General features: G+C 37.6%; 1 protein-coding gene across 12 annotated transcripts; it reads right to left on the bottom strand.

Annotated features, from left to right (window-relative positions):
• Positions 1-549: 549 nt before the first annotated feature.
• LOC131063813 (beta-glucosidase 31) lies at positions 550-24,488 on the bottom strand. 12 transcript variants are annotated; one of them, XM_059210764.1, is made up of 13 exons: positions 21,929-21,946; positions 19,805-19,902; positions 17,536-19,516; positions 17,165-17,228; positions 16,962-17,065; positions 16,809-16,848; positions 16,568-16,639; positions 16,280-16,367; positions 15,927-16,020; positions 15,577-15,692; positions 15,245-15,465; positions 15,127-15,155; positions 550-849 (listed from the first exon to the last, which is right to left on the bottom strand). In XM_059210764.1, exons 5-13 carry the CDS (start codon positions 17,058-17,060, stop codon positions 760-762), a joined length of 849 nt encoding a protein of 282 aa, XP_059066747.1. In that variant the 5' UTR covers positions 17,061-17,065; positions 17,165-17,228; positions 17,536-19,516; positions 19,805-19,902; positions 21,929-21,946; the 3' UTR covers positions 550-759. The 12 variants fall into 12 exon arrangements, 7 of the variants coding, with proteins under 7 accessions (XP_059066747.1, XP_057853740.1, XP_057853741.1 ...); XM_057997757.1 differs by lacking the exon at positions 17,536-19,516 and having other exon boundaries at positions 21,929-22,062; XM_057997758.1 differs by lacking the exon at positions 17,536-19,516 and having other exon boundaries at positions 21,916-22,050.
• Positions 24,489-25,672: the final 1,184 nt, after the last annotated feature.

Raw genomic sequence — 25,672 nt, 5'->3', positions numbered from 1 at the left:
TAATAGACCCTGAGTTCATGAAAGTGGATTGAGTTGCAAATGCCAATAGATAGATCCGTATGCGGTCTCCTTGTACTAACATGTTAAAGAAAGGCTGTGAGTGAGCCCACTCTCTCCACAAGCTTTGTGCAGAAATTCCCTATACACAAGCAGATTGCAGCTTCATGTTTAATGGATGTATGCTTGGGAACATGGTGAACACTGCAAAAGAGCATCGGCTAGAATGTAAACTTGTGCAAGAGTTCGTTTAGGTACCAATTCTATTCAAGGTAAGAAATCCATCTGCATAGTGAAACGCTAAACCTCTGCTGAATAGGAGTTAGAATGAGTAAATTTCATTGGATCTATCTCGTAGAAGAACTATTAAATTTCTTGTGTATTTGCAAGGAATACCATCATAGTTATTCATGTGGAGTTGTAAATACTAGCGGTTGGACCTGAGGAAGGTCCAATTTGTACTGCCGATAGCAATTATAGCAATTTATCATATGAAGTTGAAGAACACCATGCCTGAATTGCCATTCACATTACAATTTTATAATATTAAAATGAATTTACTCATTCAAAAATGCGAAATTCGGTCATTCAGAAGGAAAAATGGGAAGGATATGCTCGCAGACAGCAGAAGTCAAGAATATTATCCCCATTACATATTTCCATCAAATCATCTCATTTACAACCTCCCAATCGATCTATCCATCTATTAACGATAATGATGTAACAATTTAGGGTTGTATCATCTATGTGTCAGCCGAAATGTTACAAAATCAATGTATAAATGTGGCTGAATAAACAGGGAGCTTCACTTTCTTTTATCTCGAATAAACGAAGAGCTGCACTTTCTTTGATCTGTAGAAGAACACAAGAAACAAAAATATTAGAATGGAAGGTAGTCATGAAAACAAAATAATTAATTTTTCTTGCCCTCTCTAAATTTGTAAATGTTCTGTATACTTATAAAATACTCAGAAATATTTTCCTTTCACCAGTTAACCAAGCATCAGTTTAAGCAGATCGAATTCCTTCTGATGATTGAGTAGGAAATTTGGCTCAACTAAAGCAGTGCATAATTGCAGGTTCAATTATTGCAGGGCCAGGTTGCTCGTCAGTTGGTTTTGGGGCATTCATCGAGCATGGTTAAACAAAAAACAATCATACATCTACTATGAGCTATTAAATGTTTAAGTAAAACAACCATGATATTGTTGTTTGTAATTAGGGCAGCGGATTCCAATTGCCTTGGGCAAGATTGGAATCCGCCTAAGGGGGCCAGCCCCTTCTCCAACGCATAAGGGCTGGGCCCTATACCTCCACGCCTCACCTCCACGCTTCACTAAAATCTACACGCCTCATGATAGGGCCTATCCTAACTTCGCATTAAGCAATTTAGTGAATTAAATAATTAAAAGGTTTTATTACTTCGCAAGGCCGACATACTAAAAGGATTCGCTCCACATATAAATGAGCATTTAACCCTCATCACAAATGATCAATTCAAGCATTCACTTCATGCGAAATATACAAGTCTGGATAATGCGAACCTCAGGAAGAAAGTCTACATCTGCACATACAGAAATCATATCCGTCATATCAGCAATCTGAATCTGCCAGTTGATGTGTGAACTCCATCATTAGAAGAAAGCGAACTTAGTGAAGATAGTGCGAATTCCTTGAGAGTCTGCAAATCTGGGTTAAAGGAGCAGCAAGCCATCAACAATCAACACACATATGACAGTCAACCAATCTGCCATTCTTTCTGTGACAGCAACTTCTATTTCTACAAGTTCTTGAGATAAGTATTGTAATGATTACATAACCATAATCCATAATCAGATCCCAGGATCTTTTCTGGCTGGGTTTTTCCTCCTGGGAGGTTTTCCCAGGGTAACTGTGTCTTGTCTTTATTTAATTCTTTTCTTCAGTGTTTAAATCTGAAACTATAAATCTCCTTACTAATTAACCTAATCAGTAAACAAATTCTGATTCTCTGATTTTAGTTAATCTGAAAGTGTTAAAATTAACAGATATGTCACAGTCACCGCTAAAACATCTTGCTTTTCATTGACTGTTGACCCATTTGATGTATAAGTAGAGTTAGGTATGACTATTCCTGAACATTGATTAGATGTTTGATATCTTTTGGTTTTAATTGTGTATATTTTCTGTTGCGGATCATTTTTTCTTGATTTTGAAATTATAGATTACTGAAAAACATTGATTGAAAATATACACTATTAAACCAATTGCTATCATAAATCTATTGTAAAAAAAATATGCCAGCTATAGTATCATTCCCTGTTTGACCATTGAACTATTAAACGTCTAAATAAAGCAGTTACTTACCATAAGAAGTGGGATTGTTGATTATGTCTGTAACTGAACTGTAAGCATCCCCATAAACAAAATGTGCCCCTGGAAGATTGATTTCCATGCAAACTTGCATGCTCCCAAGTTGTATAGCTTCTACACATACATAACCCATCTCCCATCTCTTAATCAATACATGTCAGTATACAGAGATGTTAGCATCTCTATCTCTATATCTTTACCTCTATATAACAGATTACTATTTCAGTAAGCATCATCTAAACTACAAGTGTCTACGTACAGAAGGATCCAATATAGTTTCTAATAACTATAGTTAAAGAAAACATCACTATTCTTTCATGGAAGCCACCAAATATGAATTCACAAACCCACCACTAATTGTTGTGAAAAATGAGATATGAGGAGGTCACTGTAGGCCTCCGAAGTATATGTTCTGCTGCTTGAATAGAAGCCAGGAACAAGATAGTTATTTATATAATCATTGCTACCGAATGTGATTGCAAAGATGGATTTTGACAGATACTCTGCCACCTCTTTTGCACTTCCCAAGTGTGAGGTTATGTCATTCATCATAAGCATCATCTAAACTACAAGCGTCTACGTACAGAAGGATCCAATATAGTTTCTAATAACTATAATTAAAGAAAACATCACCATTCTTTCATGGAAGCCACCAAATATGAATTCACAAACCCACCACTAATTGTTGTGAAAAATGAGATATGAGGAGGTCACTGTAGGCCTCCGAAGTATATGTTCTGCTGCTTGAATAGAAGCCAGGAACAAGATAGTTATTTATATAATCATTGCTACCGAATGTGATTGCAAAGATGGATTTTGACAGCTACTCTGCCACCTCTTCTGCACTTCCCAAGTGTGAGGTTATGTCATTCACTGTGTTCCCAAAAATTCTGAAGTTGGGACATTACACCATCCGAATAAAGTAGACATATTATGTATGGACCCAGCCAAACAAAATCAGCATGGAGAAAACCATAACAATTGTTGCAGTGGCTGTAAGAATGCAAGTTAGAATAACACATAGAAATTGCGACAAGCTTAAAAACTATTCACTCTTAACATTCATGCAAATCTTCAGCATTAGCGAGATTTCAGTGTCTACAATGGCATTGGTATTACATATCACTCCTTGTTAAAGATTTGGAAAAGCCGAACCTTACCATTTTGCAAGTTTCATGCCTCTTGCAGGTTCAACACTTAGGCCAATGTTACTGTAACCATCTCTACTATCAAAAAGCCAAAAGAGTTGACATATTCTTTTGTACAAATGGTATTGCCCTATTTATACAATCAATTTTGTCTTTAAATATGGTATAAGTCTAATATAATGTCTTCCAACTCTCACATTGACCCAAGAGAAGACCAAAGTACTCTCAAATGAAATCTTACTTGACGTTTTGCCATCACAATAAAGAGATAGACTGACCCCTGCCACGAGACCATTTTTCCAAAAGACAATATCTTGCTAACTCACATAATCACATTTGATGGTTCACAAAAATGAATGCCTTACGATAGGTGACATATTTGAGGCTTCTCAATATAAGATCTAGCAAATATTGGAATTCATAAACATCTGAGATAGAGAACTTTTTCTATTAGAGATCGCTGTCATTCTTGGTGAATTCATGGAGTCTGGAATAGCAGTTAAGAGAGATATTTGAAGTTCAGTTACAAGGGTTTTCGTGATGGAATTAAGAAGCATAGTGCTAGGTCTAATTAACAATGCACAACTTGCACTGAACAATCGTGATGCAAATAATACATGCCATTAGACTACTCTATAGCAATGTGCAGACACCCACTTGATCATCATCTATAGAAATCCTCATTGAATCTGTCAAGATGTAAATTGCTTTTCCAAGCTCTAATTAAAATGCAAAGTGGAAAACCAAATGTTTAAAATAAAGGTATGAATTTACACTAATAATTCTAACGAGTTGCGGTGTTCAGTTCCCTACAATCCTCTAGTTAGTTTCTTCATTCTGCAAATTGCAGGCTTGATGGCAAATACCCTTCCATCGGTCAAAATAGACTGGTCCAAAGTTACTCTCTCCTTGCAAGTTTGGCTTGTCAAATTCATTTATTGCAGTTGACAAGAACCTGTTGTGACCATTTCACACATCGCCCCATTAAAATGGGGACCCCCTCTTTTTTGCTCGGTTTTGCCTGTTTCTCTCTCTGCTTTTAGGATTTTGGGGAAGTGAGTGAGTCGTCTGGACTAGGGCTAAGCCTTAGGGTTTCCTTTTTTGATATTTTCAAGCCGCAGTCCAGTCAATTTTGAGGGTTATTGAGCATCCTCGTATGGATTGCAATTTTGGAATGAGATGAGTCTGTCAGGATGTCAGGTGTGTCTGTCTAGGTCTAGTCGGAATTTTGAAAGCAAGTTCAAATTTTGCCTAAGTGTTAGTGATGGAATTGTGCAATCTTGTCTGGATGAATTTTGACCAAATTTTGGAAATTCTGATAATTGATCCTTGGCCTTGGAGATAACCTAATTACGCCTTGTGAAGTGACTGAAAGCCTAAATTCTTGATATTTTGGCCTATAGAGGTAAAATCGTCCCTGTCCCTCTGTCAGGGACCAGGGCGAAATTGGTATTTTTATGCATCTTGGTTATTAACTTGTTTCATTTGTCTTGTGCAGGGTCGCCAGGAGACACAGTTGAACATGGATTGAGGATTTTGAGGATTTTTGAACTCAAAAATGGCAAGTTTTTCAAGGTTTAAGGTCAAATCGCTCCTGTCCCTCTCCCAGGGACCAGGGCGAAATGGCTTACTTAGGGCATTTTTGGCCTTAGTTGATCAAATTAAAGCATCAAGGACGTAATAAGGGATGAAATCAACCTAATGGAGCATCCAGACTTAGTCATTTGCAATGAAAAATTGAACATTTGGCCTTAAGGACAAAGTTCGCTCCTGTCCCTCACTGAAGGACCGGAGCTTGTTTCTCAAAGTTACACTGTCCTTGCAGGACCAAGACGATTTTTGGATTGGAAGAGATCAAGGAGGGCATCTTTTGTCCATTGAATATAATTTGAAGTAATTTGCAAACAAGGAAATGTGCTAAAATGACAAAATCGCTCCTGTCCCTCACTGAAGGACCAGAGCTTGAAATCCAAGATCGCCTTATCCTTGCAAGATTTGAATGATTTCTTGATTTGAGAAGAACAAGGAAGGTACATTTTACTCGTTGAATATAATTTGAATGCACCATGAAGGAGAAAATCAACCAAGAAGTCAAGTTCGCTCCTGTCCCTCTGTCAGGGACCAAGGCAAATTTCAAAGGTAGCTCCTGTCCCTCTCCAAGGGATCAAAGCGATTTTTTTTTTTTCAAGACAAGTTTTGGACCAAGGGAAAGCGAATTTCAAGCCAGAGATGAAGGAAAGACGACCCAACCAATCCGTCAAAGATGATTTCGAAAGTTGGCGAAACACAAGTGAGCTAATAAATGCAAAATCGCTCCTGTCCCTCTGTCAGGGACCAGGGCGAAATATACCTTATCTAGCATTCCCTTCCGAATTTGGTTAAGTCCAAGCCAAAGGGCATGATGGTAAAGATGTTTGGAATGCCTCAAAAAAGAACGAAGTGGTAAATAGCCCAAAAACTTGATGAAATTGCCCAAGGCGCTCCTGTCCCTCTCCCAGGGACCAGAGCGATTTTCTTAAAGGACAAGTTTTTGGCGAAGGTGAAGTGAATTTTAAGTTTGAGGCAAATGAAAGAAGGCGTAACCACTCTATTGAAGATAATTTTGAAGATTGCAAAGCACAAGTGAAACCTATTTTGTCCTAGGCGCTCCTGTCCCTCTCCAAGGGACCAGAGCGATTTCCTTATAAGGCAAATTTCCCACAAAGTTAGAACAAGTTCCATGTTGGAGATAAGTGAAGGGAAGCATAATGAATCCATTGAAGATAGTTTTAAACGTTGGCAAAGAATGATTGAGCCTATAATTGCCAAATCGCTCCTGTCCCTCTCCCAGGGACCAGGGCGAAATACAAATTATCAAGACTTCTCTTCCAAGTTTGGTCAGATCCAAGCCAAGGCACAAGGTGGCGAAGATGTTGGAGGTGCTTCGAGGGAAAGTGAAGTTACAAAGACCACGAATGTGATGAGAAGTGGCCAAGGCGCTCCTGTCCCTCTCCAAGGGACTAGAGCGAAATATGCAAGTATGTCTAATTTTGAGATGTCACTTTCGTTTCATACATTCAAGATGGAGTAAGCAATAACATTTTACGCCTTGAAGACAATTTGATATCAATATGATTAAGGATTTGCGCCATGGACCAAAGTTCGCTCCTGTCCTTCACTGGAGGACCAGGGCGATTTCTATTAAACTGGTCATTTCCTTCAAAAACTACGTCAAGGCGAGGTCATGCAAGATCCCAGATGTCTTTTGGAAGATGATGAACAAGGAGCTAACGTCGAAAGTCAACAATTTTGAGCTCAAATATAAAGTTCGCTCCTGTCCCTCACCAAGGGACCAGGGCGAAAATCACTTGAATATCGAGTTTGCTTTACAGTGGACAAGTTAAACATGCGCAAGACAAACAAGGATGATCATTCCTTACCTCGCAAATTGATTTGATGATTTAAAAGGCAAGGACCAAGGAGTAAAAGCAAAAATCGCTCCTGTCCCTCACCAAGGGACCAGAGCAAAAATGGTCTAGGAGGCATTCATTTCAAAAAATTGAATCGATCAAGCTCCAAGTTACGAATGAAGATCCCAGTTTGGACGTAAAGGAAGTGACTTTGAGCGTAAAAATCCATCCAAGTTGGCTAAGGCGCTCCTGTCCCTCTCCCAGGGACCAGAGCGATGTGGTTAGTATCCCTTACATCTCTCATGTTTTGGCGCCAATAAATTTTGAAATACATTAAATGCTAAAATTCGATAAAACTTTGAATTATTTGATTAAAATGGCATTTAAAAAAATAGCGCATAAGGCATTTAATAATTGATTGGGCCTTTTAAAAAATCGAAATTATTAAATACAAAGGCATTTAAATTAATTAATTATTAAATTGAATAAAAAAGGGAGAGCGCTTGGGTTATATTTCCATATTTTTACAAAAGTCGGCCTCCATTTATTTAAAATTTATTTATTATTTGTCTTATTTCCAAAAGTCGGCCTATGTGCAATTAAGGAGGTGAGCGCCTATATAAGAGGGGTACTTTCAAGCATTTTAAACCATCATTCAATCATTGTTGCATGCGAGAATTTGGAAGAGCAATAGAGGGAGCGAAATTTCCATCCAAGGAGGAGTGCGAACTTTGTTTTTGACTAGAGTTGGAGCGAATTTTCCCTCAAAGCGTTGAAGACCCCAAGGGTGGCGAATTTGATAAAGGAGGTGCATTGGCTAGGAGAAGCTCACGTTGAAGACTCCAATCTCCATTTTTGCCTAGGCGAATTTCCTAATTTTGCATCTTTTTAGAGTTAGTTCTCAAGAAAGGTATGGCAAGATCTCCCTTGTCCAAATTTTGAATTTTGAATCGTCCTAGCCTTAATTTTGAATTTTGAATTTTGAATCTTGAATTCCAAAATTGCATCATTATATTTAGGAAATGATAATTCAAGGATTTATCATGAAGTTTCCTAAATTCAATCTTTAATCTAGTTTATATTTCTATATTTCAAAATCTATTGCTCATTATGAAATGTTGTGTAGGTGTCACGATGGCGACCCCGAAGGCAGGAGCATCCACCAGTCGTCCAGCCCTCATGAAGGAAGATCAAAAGAACGAAGAATTGGAGACCAAGATCGTGTCGAAGTGGAGCAACATTGGAGATACCAGCTTGGGAAACTTCAGTGTGAAGAAGTTTCGAGAGGTCCCTTACATTGGCAAGCCATCACCTGTCGCAAGAAGAATAATTGAAAGTGGCATTATCAAGGCGGCCGGCTTCCCTCCAGCAATCTAGTGCCATGAGTTGATGATCAAGTGTGCTCGCCATTATGATCCACAGTCCAGATCGATCGTGTCCAAGGAAGGAAATACTTTGGCTTACCTTTCAGAGGAGGCTATCAGTGAAGCTCTTCATCTTCCGGAGCACAGAGATATGATTTATAAAAGCTTAGAAGGAGCCAGGTCCATGTACGAAGATGATCCAGACACTTGCTTGAGCATCATCAACAAGAATTGGTTACTCAAGAGTCGTCCTCGCCTAAGCAAGATTCCAAACACACCACATAGGATCGACTTCCAGGAGGAGTACAGAGATTTGATAACATTACTCAACCGAGTTACAGGAGCTCCTCAAGCCTTCTATTTTGAGAAGTGGATGTTCTACTTCATCCAAGTGATAGTTCAAGGAAAAGGAACAATTCATTGGGCTAGGATGATTAGCCATTGCTTGGACGTACAATTAAGAAGATTGAAGGCCACCAAGTCTTTCCACATGAGTTCATACATCATATACGCCTTGATCAGGAGTTTTGAATATGCAGGACTACCTCACAGAGGAGTGATCGGAAGAGGGCCCGGGGAAGTCAGAGTTTGTGATTCCTATGTTCATTTGCATCATCCTCCAGGAAGCAACTACAAGTTAGTTAATGATACCTTCACGATGAACATCACCAGGACATTGCAAGGCGGGATTCACAATCGGCTATCTCAAGATGCACAAGAGCTTGTAAAGAGGTACGATGCATGGTTTATCCAATTCCAGAAGTTTACATATATTAGAGTTCATGGATGTCCTTCACCTCCCTACATGTTGCCAAGATATCCGACAGACAGAATAGTGTTACTTGAGGTAACTAGACATTTGGCAGCTTATGCGAAGGCATTCAGACACAGGCATGGAAATGGAGTTCCTGTGCCAATCATACTAGAAATTCAGTTGAGGTATGTCCTAATGCTCTAGCCATGGATGATGCAGAAAAGGAGTTGGCCTTATATTCATTTTCATTCTTTGCTTTGAGAGAGAGTTTTGATCCTTATGGGTATATAGAGGAGACAGTCGGAAGAAAATACAAGCATGAGTTTCAGATGGAAGACTTTATGATGAATCTCTCAGATGATCTTGAAGTGAAAAGAAAGATGCATTCCAGATTGCCTTTAGACTTCATCAGGAAATGCAAAATTTACAGAGTGGCCGACCAAGCTCAGGACAGTGGCAGACATCTCCAATCCTCTTATGACCGAGAAAGCAAAGCAGTGAGGCTAGATTGGAATGAACTTGAAATTTTGGATCTAGATGTTTTGATGGCTCCAATTTTGTCTTGTACTCGCAGATGGGTTGATGTGCAACATCAAAAGTTGAGAGAGCAGGGCATATCTATGACTTTTACTTTGGAGGAAAGGCCAGGAGAAGAAGGAGCAAGTGTAAGCGAAGGTAATCCTAATACCAGGAGCACAAGCGAAGGCAACCTTCGAAGCGTAAGTGAGGGTAATCTCCATCCTAGAGGCTCAAAGAGAAAAGAGAGACCTGAGAAAAAAGAATCCTCCAAGAAGAAGCAAGAGGCCAATCGAGACCGTTCATCCGGCACATCTTCTCGACAAGAGAAGAGGACACTTGAAATGGAGGAATCTATGGAATCAATGGTACAGAACGATAAACAGGAAGAAGGACAGGCACTTCAACGTTCATCAAGTCGATCTCTCCAAGTCAATGAGCTACATGAAGACAAGAATGATGACGAAGCGACATCTCCTCTCAGAGAAGAAGAAACATTGCCTAAAGAGATACAGGTTAGAGAAACAAGATCTGCCATTCCAGATTGGTTAAAGGAGAGACTGACAAGGGTGATTGTGATTGAGGACGAAGATAATGTGATTGATTTAGAGAGCCTTGTCGGAAATTCTCAGGAAGTGACAGAAAAGAGGAAGGCCACTAAGATGTCCAAGATGATCAGAGATGAGACAGGATCCAGGAAATTGCAGATAGCTACACCAGCAGTGGACAAGTATGAAGGTGAGATCCTCGCAGAAGAATATGATGTAGAAACATTTGAGCTTGGTCCACTCACAGCCGAGCAGACATTGGATGAGGCCACTGATTCATTTGAGGCACTTAAGGACAAGCTTAGAGAAGAAATGGAAAAGAATAGGAAGCTTGAGCGAGAGGTCGGTGCTTGGAGAGGCTACTTTAGCCATCTCAATCAGCCTTTGAGGCGTCAGGATCCAGCAGTATCTCCTACGCAAGCACTTCCCCTTGAGTCAGTTGGTGAGGCAGAGAGAGTCAAGAGTTTGGTCCAACTTATGAGCTCTTGGATTGACAAATCCCATACAGTTGCTATTGAATTTGCAACAAGAATGATGCAGACCATTCATCGAGCTATCCAGGTTCTTGAGATCATCCACAACCTAATGATGACGGTAGCCGCCTTTGCTCATACTAAAGATGTTATCATTCCTGTCCTGCAAGTAATCAGACAAACATCAAGAAAGGTCCTAGCACAAGAAAAGATAGTGGATGGAGGACCTCATAGTTTACTCCAATGATCAACTCTACTCCAGATGAAGGAAGTTCTTTTTGAGGACATCAGTAGCAAATGCAATCAAGTTGAAGAAGTTATCCATCCGATCCAGGACAAGGTGTTTGAAGTATTATGTACTATTCTTGGCAGGAGGATTGCAGTTGAGACAGATGTGGATTTGCAGGAATTAGAAGAGAGAGTCAAGGTCATCTTTTGCAAAGATGAAATGTTATTACAGATGAGCAACGGGATCAGATGTTTGCTACCATGCTCCTGATTGAGAAAATCAAAGAACTTGAACCTGGATGGGACACTGCTCTTCTCAAGGCTTTCGATTAGGTCATCCACTTGGAAGAACGAATGAGGAATCTTCCCGAGATTCCAATTGCTGAGATCGAGGGAATCGTGTCTAGATTCATTGCATATGCTAAGAAAGAGCATTGGAAGGGAAATAAGATTCTAGAAGAAAGGTTGTTATAGATGATGTGGCACCTTAATTGTCATTGGTCTGTGTCTCCTAGATTTTTGTGCCAAAATTTAATATTTGGCTATGCATTTAATATTGTTCAATAAAAAGGGGACTATTTGTAATAAACCCTAATTAGGGTTTAGGTGTCATAATCTTGGCCATTTATCTTCTTTTGATCTGGACAGTTCATTGTAATTGAGGATGCTATATATACCCTCATTCATTTTCATTTTGATATAGATAGATATAGAGATAGAGTTAAGAGAGAGCAATAAGAAATAGTTAGAGTTTTGAGAAGCAAGTATTTTGTAGCAAGATTGAGCTTTGAAGAAGGAATTTCAAACAATTGTTGTTCATGATGGCTTTGAGATCAATAAAATATTGAAGTTATGGTGTTTTATTGCAATTCTTGTGGTTATCTTCATGGTTGTTTACTTTCTTGAATCATCCTCAGTCAAAGTAGTATTTAAATTTGAAGGACTAAGTGTTGGGCTTGATCTTTGGTGAGATTCGTACTCCAAACCACTAGCTTCTTACTGATTGTAAGGACGCCTTGTGTGGTCGACTGGAAATATTTGGATTGCATAAACCTTCATTCATCATTCAGTCATTGATATGTACCTTCATGGTAGTACCTATGATTCTTGATGATTTGAAAAATCATTACTCACCTTAGAAGATCGCATCAGTTTCAGTAAAGTTGTAATTCCTTGGCGATACTGAAGTTGGTAGAACCTTGCCAAGTCTAGCCTACATTGAGTTGTTCTTAGGATTAGATTAGAATTTATCTCTTGCAAGCCCTACTCTTTTGATCTTTTTTGAGAACTTGTTAGTATTAGGAAATCTTGTTCCTGCAGTTCGGATTGACATAAGGCCCCTTGATGAAACAGCAATCACAACGACCACTGGTGCTTATCCACACGTAGAGACCCTACATAAAAGAACATTGGAGTCACCCTGATTGATCCTTTTTTTGCGACATCTTCAGCAATCAGAGACTTTATTCAAGAGAGGATAAGGTACCCTTGGGTATTTTATTCTGTGTATGATTGTGTACAAAATACACGTCAACAGAACCTTGGATGAAAAATTTGCATACATTTGCCTTTGAACAATAAAGTTTAAGGACCAAACTGTTGTCTGGACTGTTTCTACCTCCACATTATTCTAAACATATAAGAGCATAGTATAAGTTAAATGATCCCAATAGCTAATACAACTATTTTAGTAGTAATATTTTTCCTGTCCCTATTTTAGACATTCATAAAGGATTTTTCATTGCTTCTTTTAATTCTACTCTGGATCAAGATTTGGTTTTGGGTTAAGTTGTGGGCTTGGGGAGATCACTCTCTTTCTATTAAGCCCTGGACAACTTCCTTCAACCCCCTTACCGAACCTCTTATTGTTTGTCCGGTTTGGGTCCACCTCCCTAATCTTCCCCTCCATTTCTGGGAGCCTTTGTGTTTTGAGGCCATTGGTAGCTTCTTGAAAGTTGATGATGCCAAGACCTCCATGGGTCATTCAACCTTTTCCTGTCTGGTAATCGATATTGACATATCTTAGCCCCTCCCTGGGGACGTGTTTCTGATGGTTGGGGATAGGCCTTGGACCCAATCAGTGGATTATGAAGGCCTCCCCTTTTGCTACCAAAGATGCTTCTCAACAGGTCACTTAGCTTCGGACTGTTCTCTCTCACGCCATAGAGGTGCTGCAACTTGGTGGAAGGATGCTATCGAAGATCATTTGACAATTTATGCTTCTAAGTCTGCTTCTGTTGACTCCTCTCTGGAGGATGATGTCTCCTCCGGAGATGAGGTTCCCCTTACTGTTGATGAAGCCTTTGCTGATGTTACTATGGTAGTAGACTAACAAAAAGATTATTAAAATGATTTAGATGCTTTAGTGCTGTGTACCCTGCTACTGTTGCTGGATTTGGATAACCTCACCAATTTGACTATCAGAAAAGTCTCTTTCATTACAGTTTCACATATCTCGTCCAAAATCTCTTATAATTCAGAAACATCAAGAATGTAAAAAATCGGGTATCAGCAGTTGTGGGATTTGGTATTGCATGCTAGATCTGATATTTAGAAATGTTATTGCATTGATTATAGAAAGCTTGGCCTAGGTGGTCCAACAAACTATTCATTGCTTACATTCCAAAATCAATCAGGTAAAATATTCACTATTAAAAAATGATGATATCAGTTGATGATATTATCTATATATACTATGTGCTTTCAACTTGTGAATAGCGTGACTTGATCAAATCTTCCAATAATGGTTAATGCTCTCTCTGTACATGGGTTAGGGCTCTTTCAAAATCCCTGTTTATCTTTTAAAATACAATCTCTTAATTGATTTTTTTTTATGGAGGATTTTTCATCCACAAAGTTGTTTTGGCTATCGGATATGGGAGCATGAGCCCTCAGCTGAAACCTCTTTAGCTAAGAGCCAAAGACTAAGAGGTATCAATCCCTTGATTGTTAATAGCTGGATTACATGGAAAATTAGAATTCCAGATATCAGCTCATCACAATGATCAAGAAGGGACGAATCTTGATTCCTGACCTAAAAATATGGTATTTCCCATTTTTGCTGAATAGGGCATATATTTGACCTTTATTGTTAAAGTTTACAAGATAGAGATGGACATTTTTCACGTCTCTGGAAAATTAATATATAAAAAGTCTATCTTTTGTAACCAATAGTTATAGTATTTTGCCAATCACATAAATGAGTAATTGTGATGGTGGGAAAATTGACTAGTCAAAAGAAAGGGCTACCGGCTAAAGCTGTTGGAAATCATAAAATTCTACGTTTCAGAATTTTGAGCGGTGCAATGATTTATCTATTCCTGTTCTGGACAGAGAAGGAATGAGTAATTTTGGAGCCCATAAATAAGCCACAATTTCCTGTTAATTATGCAATTATATCGCTATTTGGATCCAATCCTTAGCCTGTAATCCCATCCTAGAAATTGTTAAAAAAAATTAATATTTATGCAGTGAAGCAGCTCTAGTCTTAAAACAGATGTCAATATTGACACGGCTTTAAAAAATTAGCAAAGAAATCTAAATCTTGGTGATTTTAACAGTATGGCAACTGGCAAGTGCTTGTGGTATTATATCTTCAGAAGGCACTAAGAAAGATTTAGAATTTTCTTGTGTTGGAAACACCATCAAGGTGATTGCCAAAAGGTCCATTGCTTAAGCCATTAGAATTTTACTCCTCTCACGGAAAGGATCCCTGTAGGAAAACCTTTCAATTGAAGGTTTTTAATGTTGGGAACAACTTCACCAAGAGATTTTCTCCTTAGTTGATTGTAAGGCAAGTCGAGCCGCTCCAAACTTTGACATTCTCTTAAAATAATGTCTCTCTATCCTTATAAGTGGTAGTGATGAAGAGAGATATCTTAATAGTTCAAATCTACAAGGGGAATTTAGATTTTTCCCAGATAGCTCGTTCTGATTAATTTGAGTTCCAAACTTTGCATAAATGACATTTCTTGGTTAGAATGGCTCCTTATAACCTATTTCCAGCTTTACCTCTTTTCAACTTGTGGAATCTTTTGACTGCAGATAGAATATAGCCGCTGAAGATATTATTGGTGATTCAACTTACATTGAAAAGTATCAGACATCATAGCAGGATAAGAAATAGTCACTGATACATTTTGAGAAAGGATTATTCAGTATTCATTAGACTGATAAATCCCTGCCAACTTAGATTCTAGATTACTTGAAAAATCATAATTTCAGATGTAAACAGGAATTTTGAGATGCAAAAGTTACGTATTTCCTGTTTTTGGCGAATGAAAAATATATTTGATTGTAAATGTTCTCAAACATTAAAAAAAAAATCATATAGCCAAGGAATAAATTATGGGCTTACCTTACCAATAGGGACATCGTCTCGCATTACTTTACACACACAAATATATATGCATTAGTATCTAAAATGATTTACCAATATTCCAGGCTTTGCTTGTGTTTCACAATTTACTATGTACCTGTTTGCTTTGAGCTTGAATCTCTCATATAATCTCTTTCAGCAGCAATCCACTGGCTAGATGAATCTGAAACATAGGAAGTACCGTAATGATTCAACCCAACGAAATCAAAAGATCCCTTTAGCTTTTTAGATTGTTCTTTGGTGAAATTGGGCAGCCTGGAGCCTACATTCTTCTTCATGCTGGAAGGATAGTCTCCAAAGAAAAGGGGATCTATGAACCTTTTGGACATTGAGAAAGAAAAGGGCCATCATAAATTAAATTTTTATAGATGTAAAATTCTATCACGGGTTTCAAAAGCATTCTCTCATTTCAATTCAGTAAACACTTACCACCCATTGTGAAAATCAAGAGTCCTCTGAGTTGCAGCTATGTCCTTGGAAGAGTTTGTCAATGGGACATACCACATCACCAGAATGACCAAGCTGATAAAACCCTTTTGCTTGGCCTGCAGGAAAAACAGAATTATCCAGCTGTTAAACCATAACTTTATGGGCCTATTAAAAGCTAAAGTCCTTCGCTCCAAATTTCAAGCCCCGGTTTGATAGCCCTCAAGGGCTTTTCTATTTTCTTCGTTTAGGGCTAAACCAAAGGGAGAGTGCTTTAGCATTTTCAGAAGTGAGCATGAGCAAATCACTCATAAGAATAAATATTGCCCTATTTAAGTGTTCAAAATTACAACCTGAAAATTTTCTCTGTAGAGTTCAACTGCTTCAGCATGCGATAACAAAACATGATGAGCAGCAATATATGGTTCCTCCGTAGAATCTCCTGCACTACAGTTGCCAAATCCAAATGGATAAGAACAGCGCTGCGGAGGCCACCAACCAATGTCATAACTTAAAGGGGGAAATCTTCTCTGTTTAACAACAGCAAATCAAAAACTGTTAGGCATCTGTTAAAGAGTAAAGATTAGCTTCGTGAATAACCATAGCCACTTCTTAAGATACCGGCTTCTGAACATTTTTATTAAGTACAGCTTACAAGTTACAATGCAATACCAAGTTCAATATGAATTATAGATCAAAACATTACACTATTCTGGGACTGAGCCATCCTCCATAGGCATCTTCCAAGCTCTGGGGCAAATCGAAGTGGAATAAGGTAACATGCGGTTGAATACCTGCAAATCTTACAAATGTCTTCAATCATATGTTTTTGGGTTAACTTACACCAATTTTCAATTTAGTTTCTTTATCCTGTATAGAGTTCCAAGATTTCTTTTACTCATAGCTGTATAACATAAATTAATTTGATTGGGAACAGAAAATATTGGGTTTACAATGAATGAGTAAGCTTGGGCTCTTTTCATGTGACAATTACCATGGAGAATGAGTCCATTAATGAGATTATTGTAGTATTCTAATCCCTTTGGATTGATGGCACCCCTTCCATCTGCAGGGGACAGCAAGTTAACATAATATGTAATTAAAAAATAGGGTTTAATATTTTTATAGTTTTAATCCTTTAGAATTTTGTACTGTAGACAAGACCATCAAGAAAAAATAAGCATACACTGCTATTCCTATTTTTGTTGTTGAAAGAAAATATTCTCTGGCAGTACCAGGTATTAGTCGAGAGTCCGAGACCATGAGATGGAAAATCTGTATGCATCCAATCCCATTTTAAACATCAGACGGACATCCTCCTGAAAAAATGTTTGCAGCAGTCATGTAAGCAAACTTAAAGCTGATGAATATAGTTTATTTAAAATTACCAGCAGCCCAGAACCAATTAAGCATAGTGTAGTAATCGAGATTACTTTATAATGGTGGTATTGATCTGCAGTAACATCCCCTGTGCTTCCATCAAACATTTTCCCTGTACATGCACTTTTAACTTAGCCCTTTTATGTGTCAAAATGATCAATGCGCCCATCCAAATTCTATATTTCCTTTTCTCCCCCAAAAAGTAACTAACCCGAATGCGTATAAGTATCCCAAATGCAAGGCTTACGGCCATCAAGTTGTGCTACGCCTTCAACCTGTACACAGCCATACCAGAGACAAATACCAATTATTCTACCAGTACAGAATCAACAGCTTAACCAAAGGAGCTACTGGGCGGTGCTGGAGGATCCATGCCCCTAAATACAGGGTTAAAAACCTAAAACATCATCATGCAAATTCTAAAATCTATATGGTTAAAATTTGACCTGCAAAACCCTAAAAGTCACAGCTTTAGCTGATAGAAGAAAAGAAATTGCAGTAAAACATCAACAGAACGGCTTTCTTGCCTACTCTCGCCCTGCGCAGATGTGGAAACATCAACAGAACGGCTTTCTTGCCTACTCTCGCCCTGCGCAGATGTGGAAGAGGAATAACTTTCCATTGAATGAAACGCCAGCAATACAAACCCTAGCCACGCATCATAGGAGCTGTCACAGAAAACTTATCGGCAAAAATTCGGCGGCGACGGGAAGTGACGATTTCGCAGCGTGAGACAATTCTGGTGGGGGTGCAACCCCACAGGGAATTGCCTATCGGCAAATTAAACTGCATGTTGAATCTCTCAGAGGTGTTGATGCACTTTGCCATATTGATCAAATAGGCATGCTATGCTGGTACTTGTAATATTTATGAGTGTAACACTATTTTTTTTTCTTTTGAAGGTGCACTGTTGACAGAGAAATATTCTAGAATCATATAAAAACTTTCAATCTGCAAATTACAAACTGCAATACTCCGTGGAATTCTAATCAACTGGATTCATGCAGCTAGACGACACCTTTGCTTATAAAAAGAGATCTAAAAAATGTGGTTGAATGCTCTTCTTACATTAAGTGTCTTTTTACTAGACAAAAATGCCATCTCGGTGTTCTTTTCCAAACAAAGGGGAAAGTGTTTAGGAGTGCGGGCTTCCCTCCCCAACAAGAGAACTAGTTTTTCTTAGCTTGTCTCAATTTTCTGATTTTCAGGAATTCATTTATCTTGTCATTTTTCAGAATTGTTTTGCTCATTGAATTCTTGGAATAAATTTCTTTTCTTAGTTCATTGAATGTCATATGTCATTAATCCACAAAGTGTTATGTTCCTTTGTTTCGGACCTCAATAATTGGAGTCTCAACATCTCAAATCTTGGATTCTTGCTGTTTATCATAGTGTTAATAATACTTCTTGAGGAGCCTATAAAAGTGGGTTTGAACCTGGGTCTTCTCAGTTCATTGTTTCTCAAGACAAACCTTTCTAATATTCGCATGCATTTCGTGACAGAACTAAGCATTGCTAAAGCAGAGCTGTTTCTGCTCATTAAAAACTTGAAGGAGCAATTATGACAATGCAAATCTTTGCTGCCTATGACAATCACCTGTCCTGCATGATGTCCACAACACTTGAGTTTTCTTCTGTCACCTATTCCCACTCAAGCATGGCATTGAAGACAATCAACAAGCTTCTTTTCTCATTGCAAATAAAATTCACAACCTGAACCAATGAAAGCTAATACCTTATCTCGATAAGGTACTTCATTAGGGCATCTGTCAGATCTCAAACAATGTGGTGCAGCTTAAGGATAGCATCAGGAAATATACTCAAATGGTAAGGCTAGGTAGGTCTATGCCAGATATGTAGAACAAAAACCTTCAAAAGAGAAACTCAATGTCACACTTCAAAACTGTAGTCCAAGCTATAGAAGCACTAAACGGCACATTTAATCAGCCCCTGGGGACTTGGTTTTGCCAGGTCAAACTGGCACGCCTTTGACCTGGTCAAACACAGTTTATTTCTTCTTTTTGAAAAATACACAGGTTTTTCAATAAACTTCAATTTTCTTTAAAAGCTGCCATTTTTATGATGTCAGGTTTGATTTAATTTCGTTTTCTAATTTTAAACCCATGTAATTGAGTTCCATTTACATTTTCAAATTGTCATGCCAATGCCATGTAAATGTAATGCTACTACAGTCTAAGAATTGTACATGATCGGATCTCATTAGCTTGAGTTCAGTTTTCAATTTGGCAACATAACAGCTCAAACAGTGACCTGTATAGTAGATATAAGAAAGTCTTAAAACACCAGTCTTATATCTAAATTTTGTTGAAACTTGAAGCTCACAGGAAAGAATACTCAATGCTTTTTCAAATATATTCATAGATGAGACCATTCCAGCATTCCAGTTATGAACAATATTATGCTCGATTTGCAGTTCTTATCGAAGTTGAATTCAATAATCATTCTCTCCAACAAATGTAGCATTCATGACTTCTTTTCTAACAACTGGCGTGTAATGGATCCATTATGCTTGGGAAACAACTTTGGGAACTTCTTCCCTGTACTGAAGAGAGCAAATGAAAATGCATAAGAGCAGGTAAATATCTAACTGGAAGTAAACGAGGACAATAAAGGCACAAAAAATATGAAAAAGCAAGGTTTTGACAAAAACAACTTGCAGAAACTCAAGAATACAGATTAAAAGAACAAAGTATATACATATACCAAAAATAAATCAAAAAACAAGGTTTGAAAAGGATATCATGCAATAGAGAAAAAGCAAGTGTAGAAGAAGAAAATAATGGGATGACTACATGAAATATATAGAAATACTTAATTGTAGAATACTTACGCAAAATACAGAGGACATAACCATTCAGTTGCAAGGGGCTGAGTATCCTCTTTGTGAAAGAAAAAAATTGGCAGTTTGATTCTCTCATAATGCTACAACTGCAGGCAAATATCAAAATTTCAAGACACAAGCTTCGTGACTAGAAATCAATTTAAATTTCATTTCATTAAGATCACATTGTGCAGAAAACAGAGACTTCTCAAACTCAAAGCCTATTGTATGGTAAAACATGGCCTACGGGATTATATTAAAAATTCTTGCACATTTGGAAAAAGCTATCCTCCAAGAGAGATTTTTCTTAGAATAATCATCATTTGGCATTCATCAAAGGGCATAATATCCGTGACATTAACACACAGGGCATGAAAAGGGTATACTGTATATTTAATCAAAACTCCGAAAACATAAACTTGTGGGCAATTGATTCCAAGGCAACAGCTCTTGAAATCAGCAAATCTTCAATCCAGGTAGTACAAAATTCATGAACCATCCATTTCTTGGCAAGCAAATAACAGCAATGCAAAACCCACAAAGGACAGACTTCAAGACAAAATCCAAAACTCTTAAAACAGTATTCAAGGACAAAATATATAGGATGAAACATTGAAATCTCAAATTGTATTCAACTAAATAAAACACATTGCTAAGAACAGATTGATTAGGGCACACAAAGAAAATAAACATGAATCGACATTATTATCTCCAGAGGTCTTAAGTGCACAACCCTTTGAGATAGCCCATGCTTCATTAACTCCCAAGGAAGCTCCTTATACCCTTTGCCAGACATGAACTTTCCATGTTGCAAAAATCCTGAATGGCATTTAATTGGCAAGGGTAAAAAAAACATTATACATTAGAAAACAGAAAATTTGGTCAAATTGCTAAAAATCTTAGTAAACCTTAAGCATAAAAGCAGAAGACTGGGATTTTTTGGCAAAATATGGAGGAAACCAGGGCGAATGGGATTTTGGCAAAATTAGGAAAAATAAGGGGGGAGACAGAGACAGAGACATAGGATTTGTACAACCTCATTAAGGTAAAACTGCTCTGTAGGATTCATTATGCTGTCCTTGCTTGTTTATAAATTGTTTTTGACTCTTTGAGCATCTAGTTTTAAAACAAATTTCTCAGTTCTCAAGATTTGGTTGATTGTCTTGATTTGAAATTTCATGTACAACGTTATGACTGCAAATTACTGTGCTTCACATTTTACTTCATGTAGTGTCCGTGTTAAAAAGAGATGTGTTTCGCCCTTCACATGTTTACAAATTATTAGTTTCCAAGAGGGTCTTCTACTGACTCTATTTGTGTAGTTCATGCGAGATGGTTCTGAGTTTTGCAAACATTATTTCTTTTATATGCTAGTTACCTTACGCAGGTATGTGGGATGCCCTGGTTTGTGATTGAAGATATTTTTATGGTAGAATTTTGTTTTCTCAAGGTTTTTTAGGTTCAAAAGGTTGTCAATGATTTCAGTCCACTGTTTGATGATTAAATAAAATTATTCCACCTTGTTGAGCATAATGAATGCGACAATCCAGAAAAGTATGCTGGTTGATAGTTATAGGAAGTGAGGAGGCTGATGGGATAAGCCCAATGCACAGATCAGATGGCTAGAGCCCTTTTTCCAGTCATTATAATTGTTACGTGTGAATGACTGGCATCTGAAATGTTAGTGAGGGCAAGTACTTAGAAGGAGCTGAGCATTACTTGCGGCTCGCTCCTGTGATAGTGATGCAAGTATATGCTGTCTTCAGGAGGTGAACTTTGTGGATGTGAAATAATAGCAATCATCACAGGGTACCATTCCTTGCTAAGAAGGAATAGTTGACAAAGTAGTAACACATTGTTATCCCCAGTTTATATAGAGTGTTAACTCATAGAGAAAGCAGAGACTAGTTGAATTTTCTGATTATGATCATTGCATTATGTCATGATTTGGTAAGAAATTAAGTCTAATATCGTGGTCTCAATCAAGAAAGAATTTTTACTGGTAGAATTCAAAATGCCTTCTTCCTAATAAATAATTGAAGCTTGCAGTATAAGATGAAAGAAATCTTATATAATAAACTCTACACTAACAGTAAAGAAGAAAAAAAAAACATATTTACCAGTAAAACCTACCAACTACAGAATGCTCCTGCTGACATCACACCAAACTCCGATTTTCCATTCTTTCAGCTGCTTTCCTGCTCAATGCAACTTTGTGGTCTTGCAGAGTTCAATATTTAATATTGAGTAAGTAACAGAATCAGGTAATATCCCTTTCTTCACCATTTCATCATGCAGCTCCACAGCCTTTTTCATGTTGCCAATATTACAATATCCACCGATTAAAGTTGTGTAAGCAACAACATCAGGTGAGATTCCGCTTTCTTCCATTTCATTAAACAGTTTGAGAGCGTCATGCATGCTGTTGGCTTTGCAATACCCATTGATTAAAGTAGTATAAGAAACAACATCTAGCATTATTCTTGTTCCCCTAATTTGATAGAGCAAGCCATGAGCATCCTGCAAATGATTTGTCTTGCAGTATACATTAATTATTATGGAATAAGTTACAACATCAGGTGGAAGTCCTCTTCCCACCATTTCGGAATAAAACTCAAAAGTCTTGTCATAATCTCCTAATCTACAGAAGGCTGCCATAAGGGTGCTGTAAGTAACCACATCAGGCAGAATTTTCTGTTTCAACATACTGTTAAACACCATTAAGGCGGCATGAGTGTCACCTTTCTTAAAAAGCCCATCTATAAGACTAGTGAATGCTATAACATCAGGGATGTATCCCTCTTCCAACATTCTGGGATACAGCTCAAGAGCCTCTCCAGTATTCCCTTGTTTGCATTGTCCACAAATCAAACTACTGTAAATATCAACGCTCTCAGGTAGGCCCCTCTTTAACATTTCTTCAAAGAATCTTAGTGCCTCTTGTACTTTGTAGTCTTTACACACTGCCTTAGTCACTGCTGTCCAAGTAACTGCATTAGGGACAATACCTTGATCCACCATTTTATCCAGAAGTTGAAGAGCTCTGTTGGCATTGTTTTCCCTGCAGAGTCCACCAATGAGTGCATTGTAAGCATAAATATCAGCCACTACACCCCTGCCAACCAAACCTTCAAAAATCTTTAAGGCCTGATCCAGATTACCTTTTCTGCTGTACCCATGAATCAAGATGGTATAATTAACAATATCTGGAACCAAATTCTGCTCAACCATTTTACGGAAAAAAATTAATGCCTCGGCCATATAACCTTGTTTACAGTACCCATAAATCATAATGCTGTACATGACCCGGTCCAAGATAAACCCTGAACTCTTAAGTTCCTCAAAAAAATCTAGAGCCTTGTCAAGTCTCCCAACCTTACAAAGACCGTAAAGGAGAGAACTACAGGTAAATTTGTCCGGCTTTATATTACTCGCCACCATTTCACTATGCAGGTGACATCCGGTTACAACATCAGCTTTTTTGCAATATCCATTGATAAGACTGCTATAGCTATAAGCATCAGGAACTAATCCTTTGGTACGCATTTCCTCAAAAACCCTCCTTGCATCATTTACCTCACCTTGTTTGCAAAATCCATGGATAAGCACATTGTAACTCCAAGAGTTAAATGCAACACCTTTCTTCTCCAAATCCTTTAGAAGCTTGAGACCTACTTCTGTTCGGCCAATCTTACAATGTTCATGGATAATGGTAGTATACGTGACAACGTCGGGAATGACCCCAAAAACTTCCATTTCCCTCAAAAAATAATCCGCTTCATCTAATCTACCTAGTTTACAACAGGCTCCAATCAATATGGTATAAGTATACACATTAGGAAAAGCATCCATCCGCCTCATTTGGGCATACACATTGGATGCCATTTTTATTTCATTGTGATCAATCAAACCTTTTAGAAGAAAATTAAAGCAAAAAACAGAGGGCACATGCCCCTCCACCTCTACCAGACTAAGTATTTCCAAGGCATTTTTGGGCATTCCAGACTTCGTGTATGCCTTAATAACTACTTCAACTAAAGTGGCTGTTAACGGGGTATTCATGTTTTCATATATCAGAGCATAAAAAACATCTGATGGTCTCGGGATCAATTCCTGAAAGAGTTCCCCGGCCAATAAAAGAGCTCTGTATTTCATTCCTGATTGGATTAAAATACGAATAATTGTTGAATAGAAATGAAGAACGTGACACGACCCAGAGTACTGTTTAATGAATTGAAAAAAACAAATAGCCATTTTTGGGTATGCATTTAACTTTTGCAGAAGAGAAAGTGTACGATGAGAAGTCCACCTGGCGATCATATGAGGTTTTAAAGTGGAATTTCTATATTGAATGGCTCTGAGAATATGCCAATCCACTTCCTCCTCCTTATCTTCATGACATAGGCTATTTCCTTCTGTACTATAATGTGCCATTGAGGTAGCAGCATAAACTGAAAATGAAAGAGGCCTTACAATTCCAGTATGTTTTTGTAAAATACAAAGATGCAGCTGCACCTGAAACTTGGGTGCCTTCATGCCCTTCCTCTGCTGGGGAGAAAATCTCCCTTTACTCGATGTTTCACATCGAACATGTGAATGTTTGTCTGAACCAGGTTTTAGCTTCATTACCCGGCAGGGTTTTAAGCGCATAACTCGTGCCTAAAAGTCCAATTGTTACACTACTTGTAAGGGTCTTTGTAAGGGTATAATCAGCTTCTTGTGTATGATTGCTGGCTGTTTATTTTAAGGGTTATTATTTATTTATTTTCTAAGAGTAAACATATTCATTTTAATTAAGGATCAGCTCAGATTATTTGAGATATGAAGCACGAAAGTGGAAGAGGTTAATTAAGGATCAGCTCACATTATTTGAGATATGAGAGGAAAGTGGAAGAGGTTTAAGAAGAAGGGAGGAAAGAGTTTATACTTTTTGTATAGTTAGGACAATTGAATCAAGATTCTAGAGTGTGAAGCTTATCGTAACATTTAAGTCAATTATATAGGTACATTAGTAGATGCTTCCTTATAGGATTTGTTCAAAGAGAAGAAGGTTGGAAAGACAACAGAGCTCATCGTCAAGCTCAATTATAAAGATCGATAAGTAAAAAAATAAAAAATGTTGAGATCTAGTATCCCATTAAGTATCTTTAGCCTCGCGTACATTAAAATTCTATTATTTTCTATTCATTTAATTAAAATAATTGACATGTTGAGTACAAGGTGTATTCCTTATTATTGGTGAAAAGTGTGTTGTTTTTAGGCATTTGTTTTGGATTCATGTTGATTTGTAGTGTAATAGTCTAGTGTGCAAATGATGTGTTCTTGTGGGAAAGTTAGCATTTGATTATAACATGAATTGAACCTAATTCTCTATCTCTTGGTCAATCTTGATGCTAGGTCAATCTATCATTTATGACCTTGAAATTGGTTTAGGATTACAAGTATGACATTGAATCCTAAATTTCAAAATCAAATTTTATTCTATGTTGAAGCCAACTACTTCTAACTTCTTGTTGCCCATCAACTCAAGTGCAAAATGTTCGATTTTTTACACTAGAATGTTGTATAAAATGACAAAACTTCAATTCACTACATCATGAGATCATTTGATATCATTCACTCTAGAACACTTACAAAAGCATTATCTGATCATAGATAGCATAACATCAAAATATGTATTTAGAAGGAATGTTTTAGAAATTTACATTATGTTTGGTACACCTACAAACTTGCTAAATTGTTGAATTGATTAAGGGGCTTGACTAAGACATAAAGTGGGTAACTGGTTGAACACCCAATCCTAGCACAACAAGTTTCAAATGTGTTTTTTAATGTCAACCTTTTCATATATTGGCAACAAACTATAGTGTCATAAAT

This window comes from Cryptomeria japonica, chromosome 8 (assembly GCF_030272615.1).
Source record: "Cryptomeria japonica chromosome 8, Sugi_1.0, whole genome shotgun sequence".
Lineage (NCBI taxonomy): Eukaryota > Viridiplantae > Streptophyta > Pinopsida > Cupressales > Cupressaceae > Cryptomeria > Cryptomeria japonica.
This window is presented reverse-complemented; position numbering and strand designations above follow the sequence as displayed.

Coding starts and splice junctions, on each gene's coding strand:
- LOC131063813 (XM_057997757.1), bottom strand. CDS start 19,828: ATGGTTATGTCCTCTGTATTTTGC. Junction 17,229..19,804: donor TTATGTCCTCTGTATTTTGC/GTAAGTATTCTA, acceptor GGCTGTGTACAG/GTTGAAGGCGTAGCACAACT. Junction 15,156..15,244: donor TTCAAGCTCAAAGCAAACAG/GTACATAGTAAA, acceptor GTGTGTGTAAAG/TAATGCGAGACGATGTCCCT.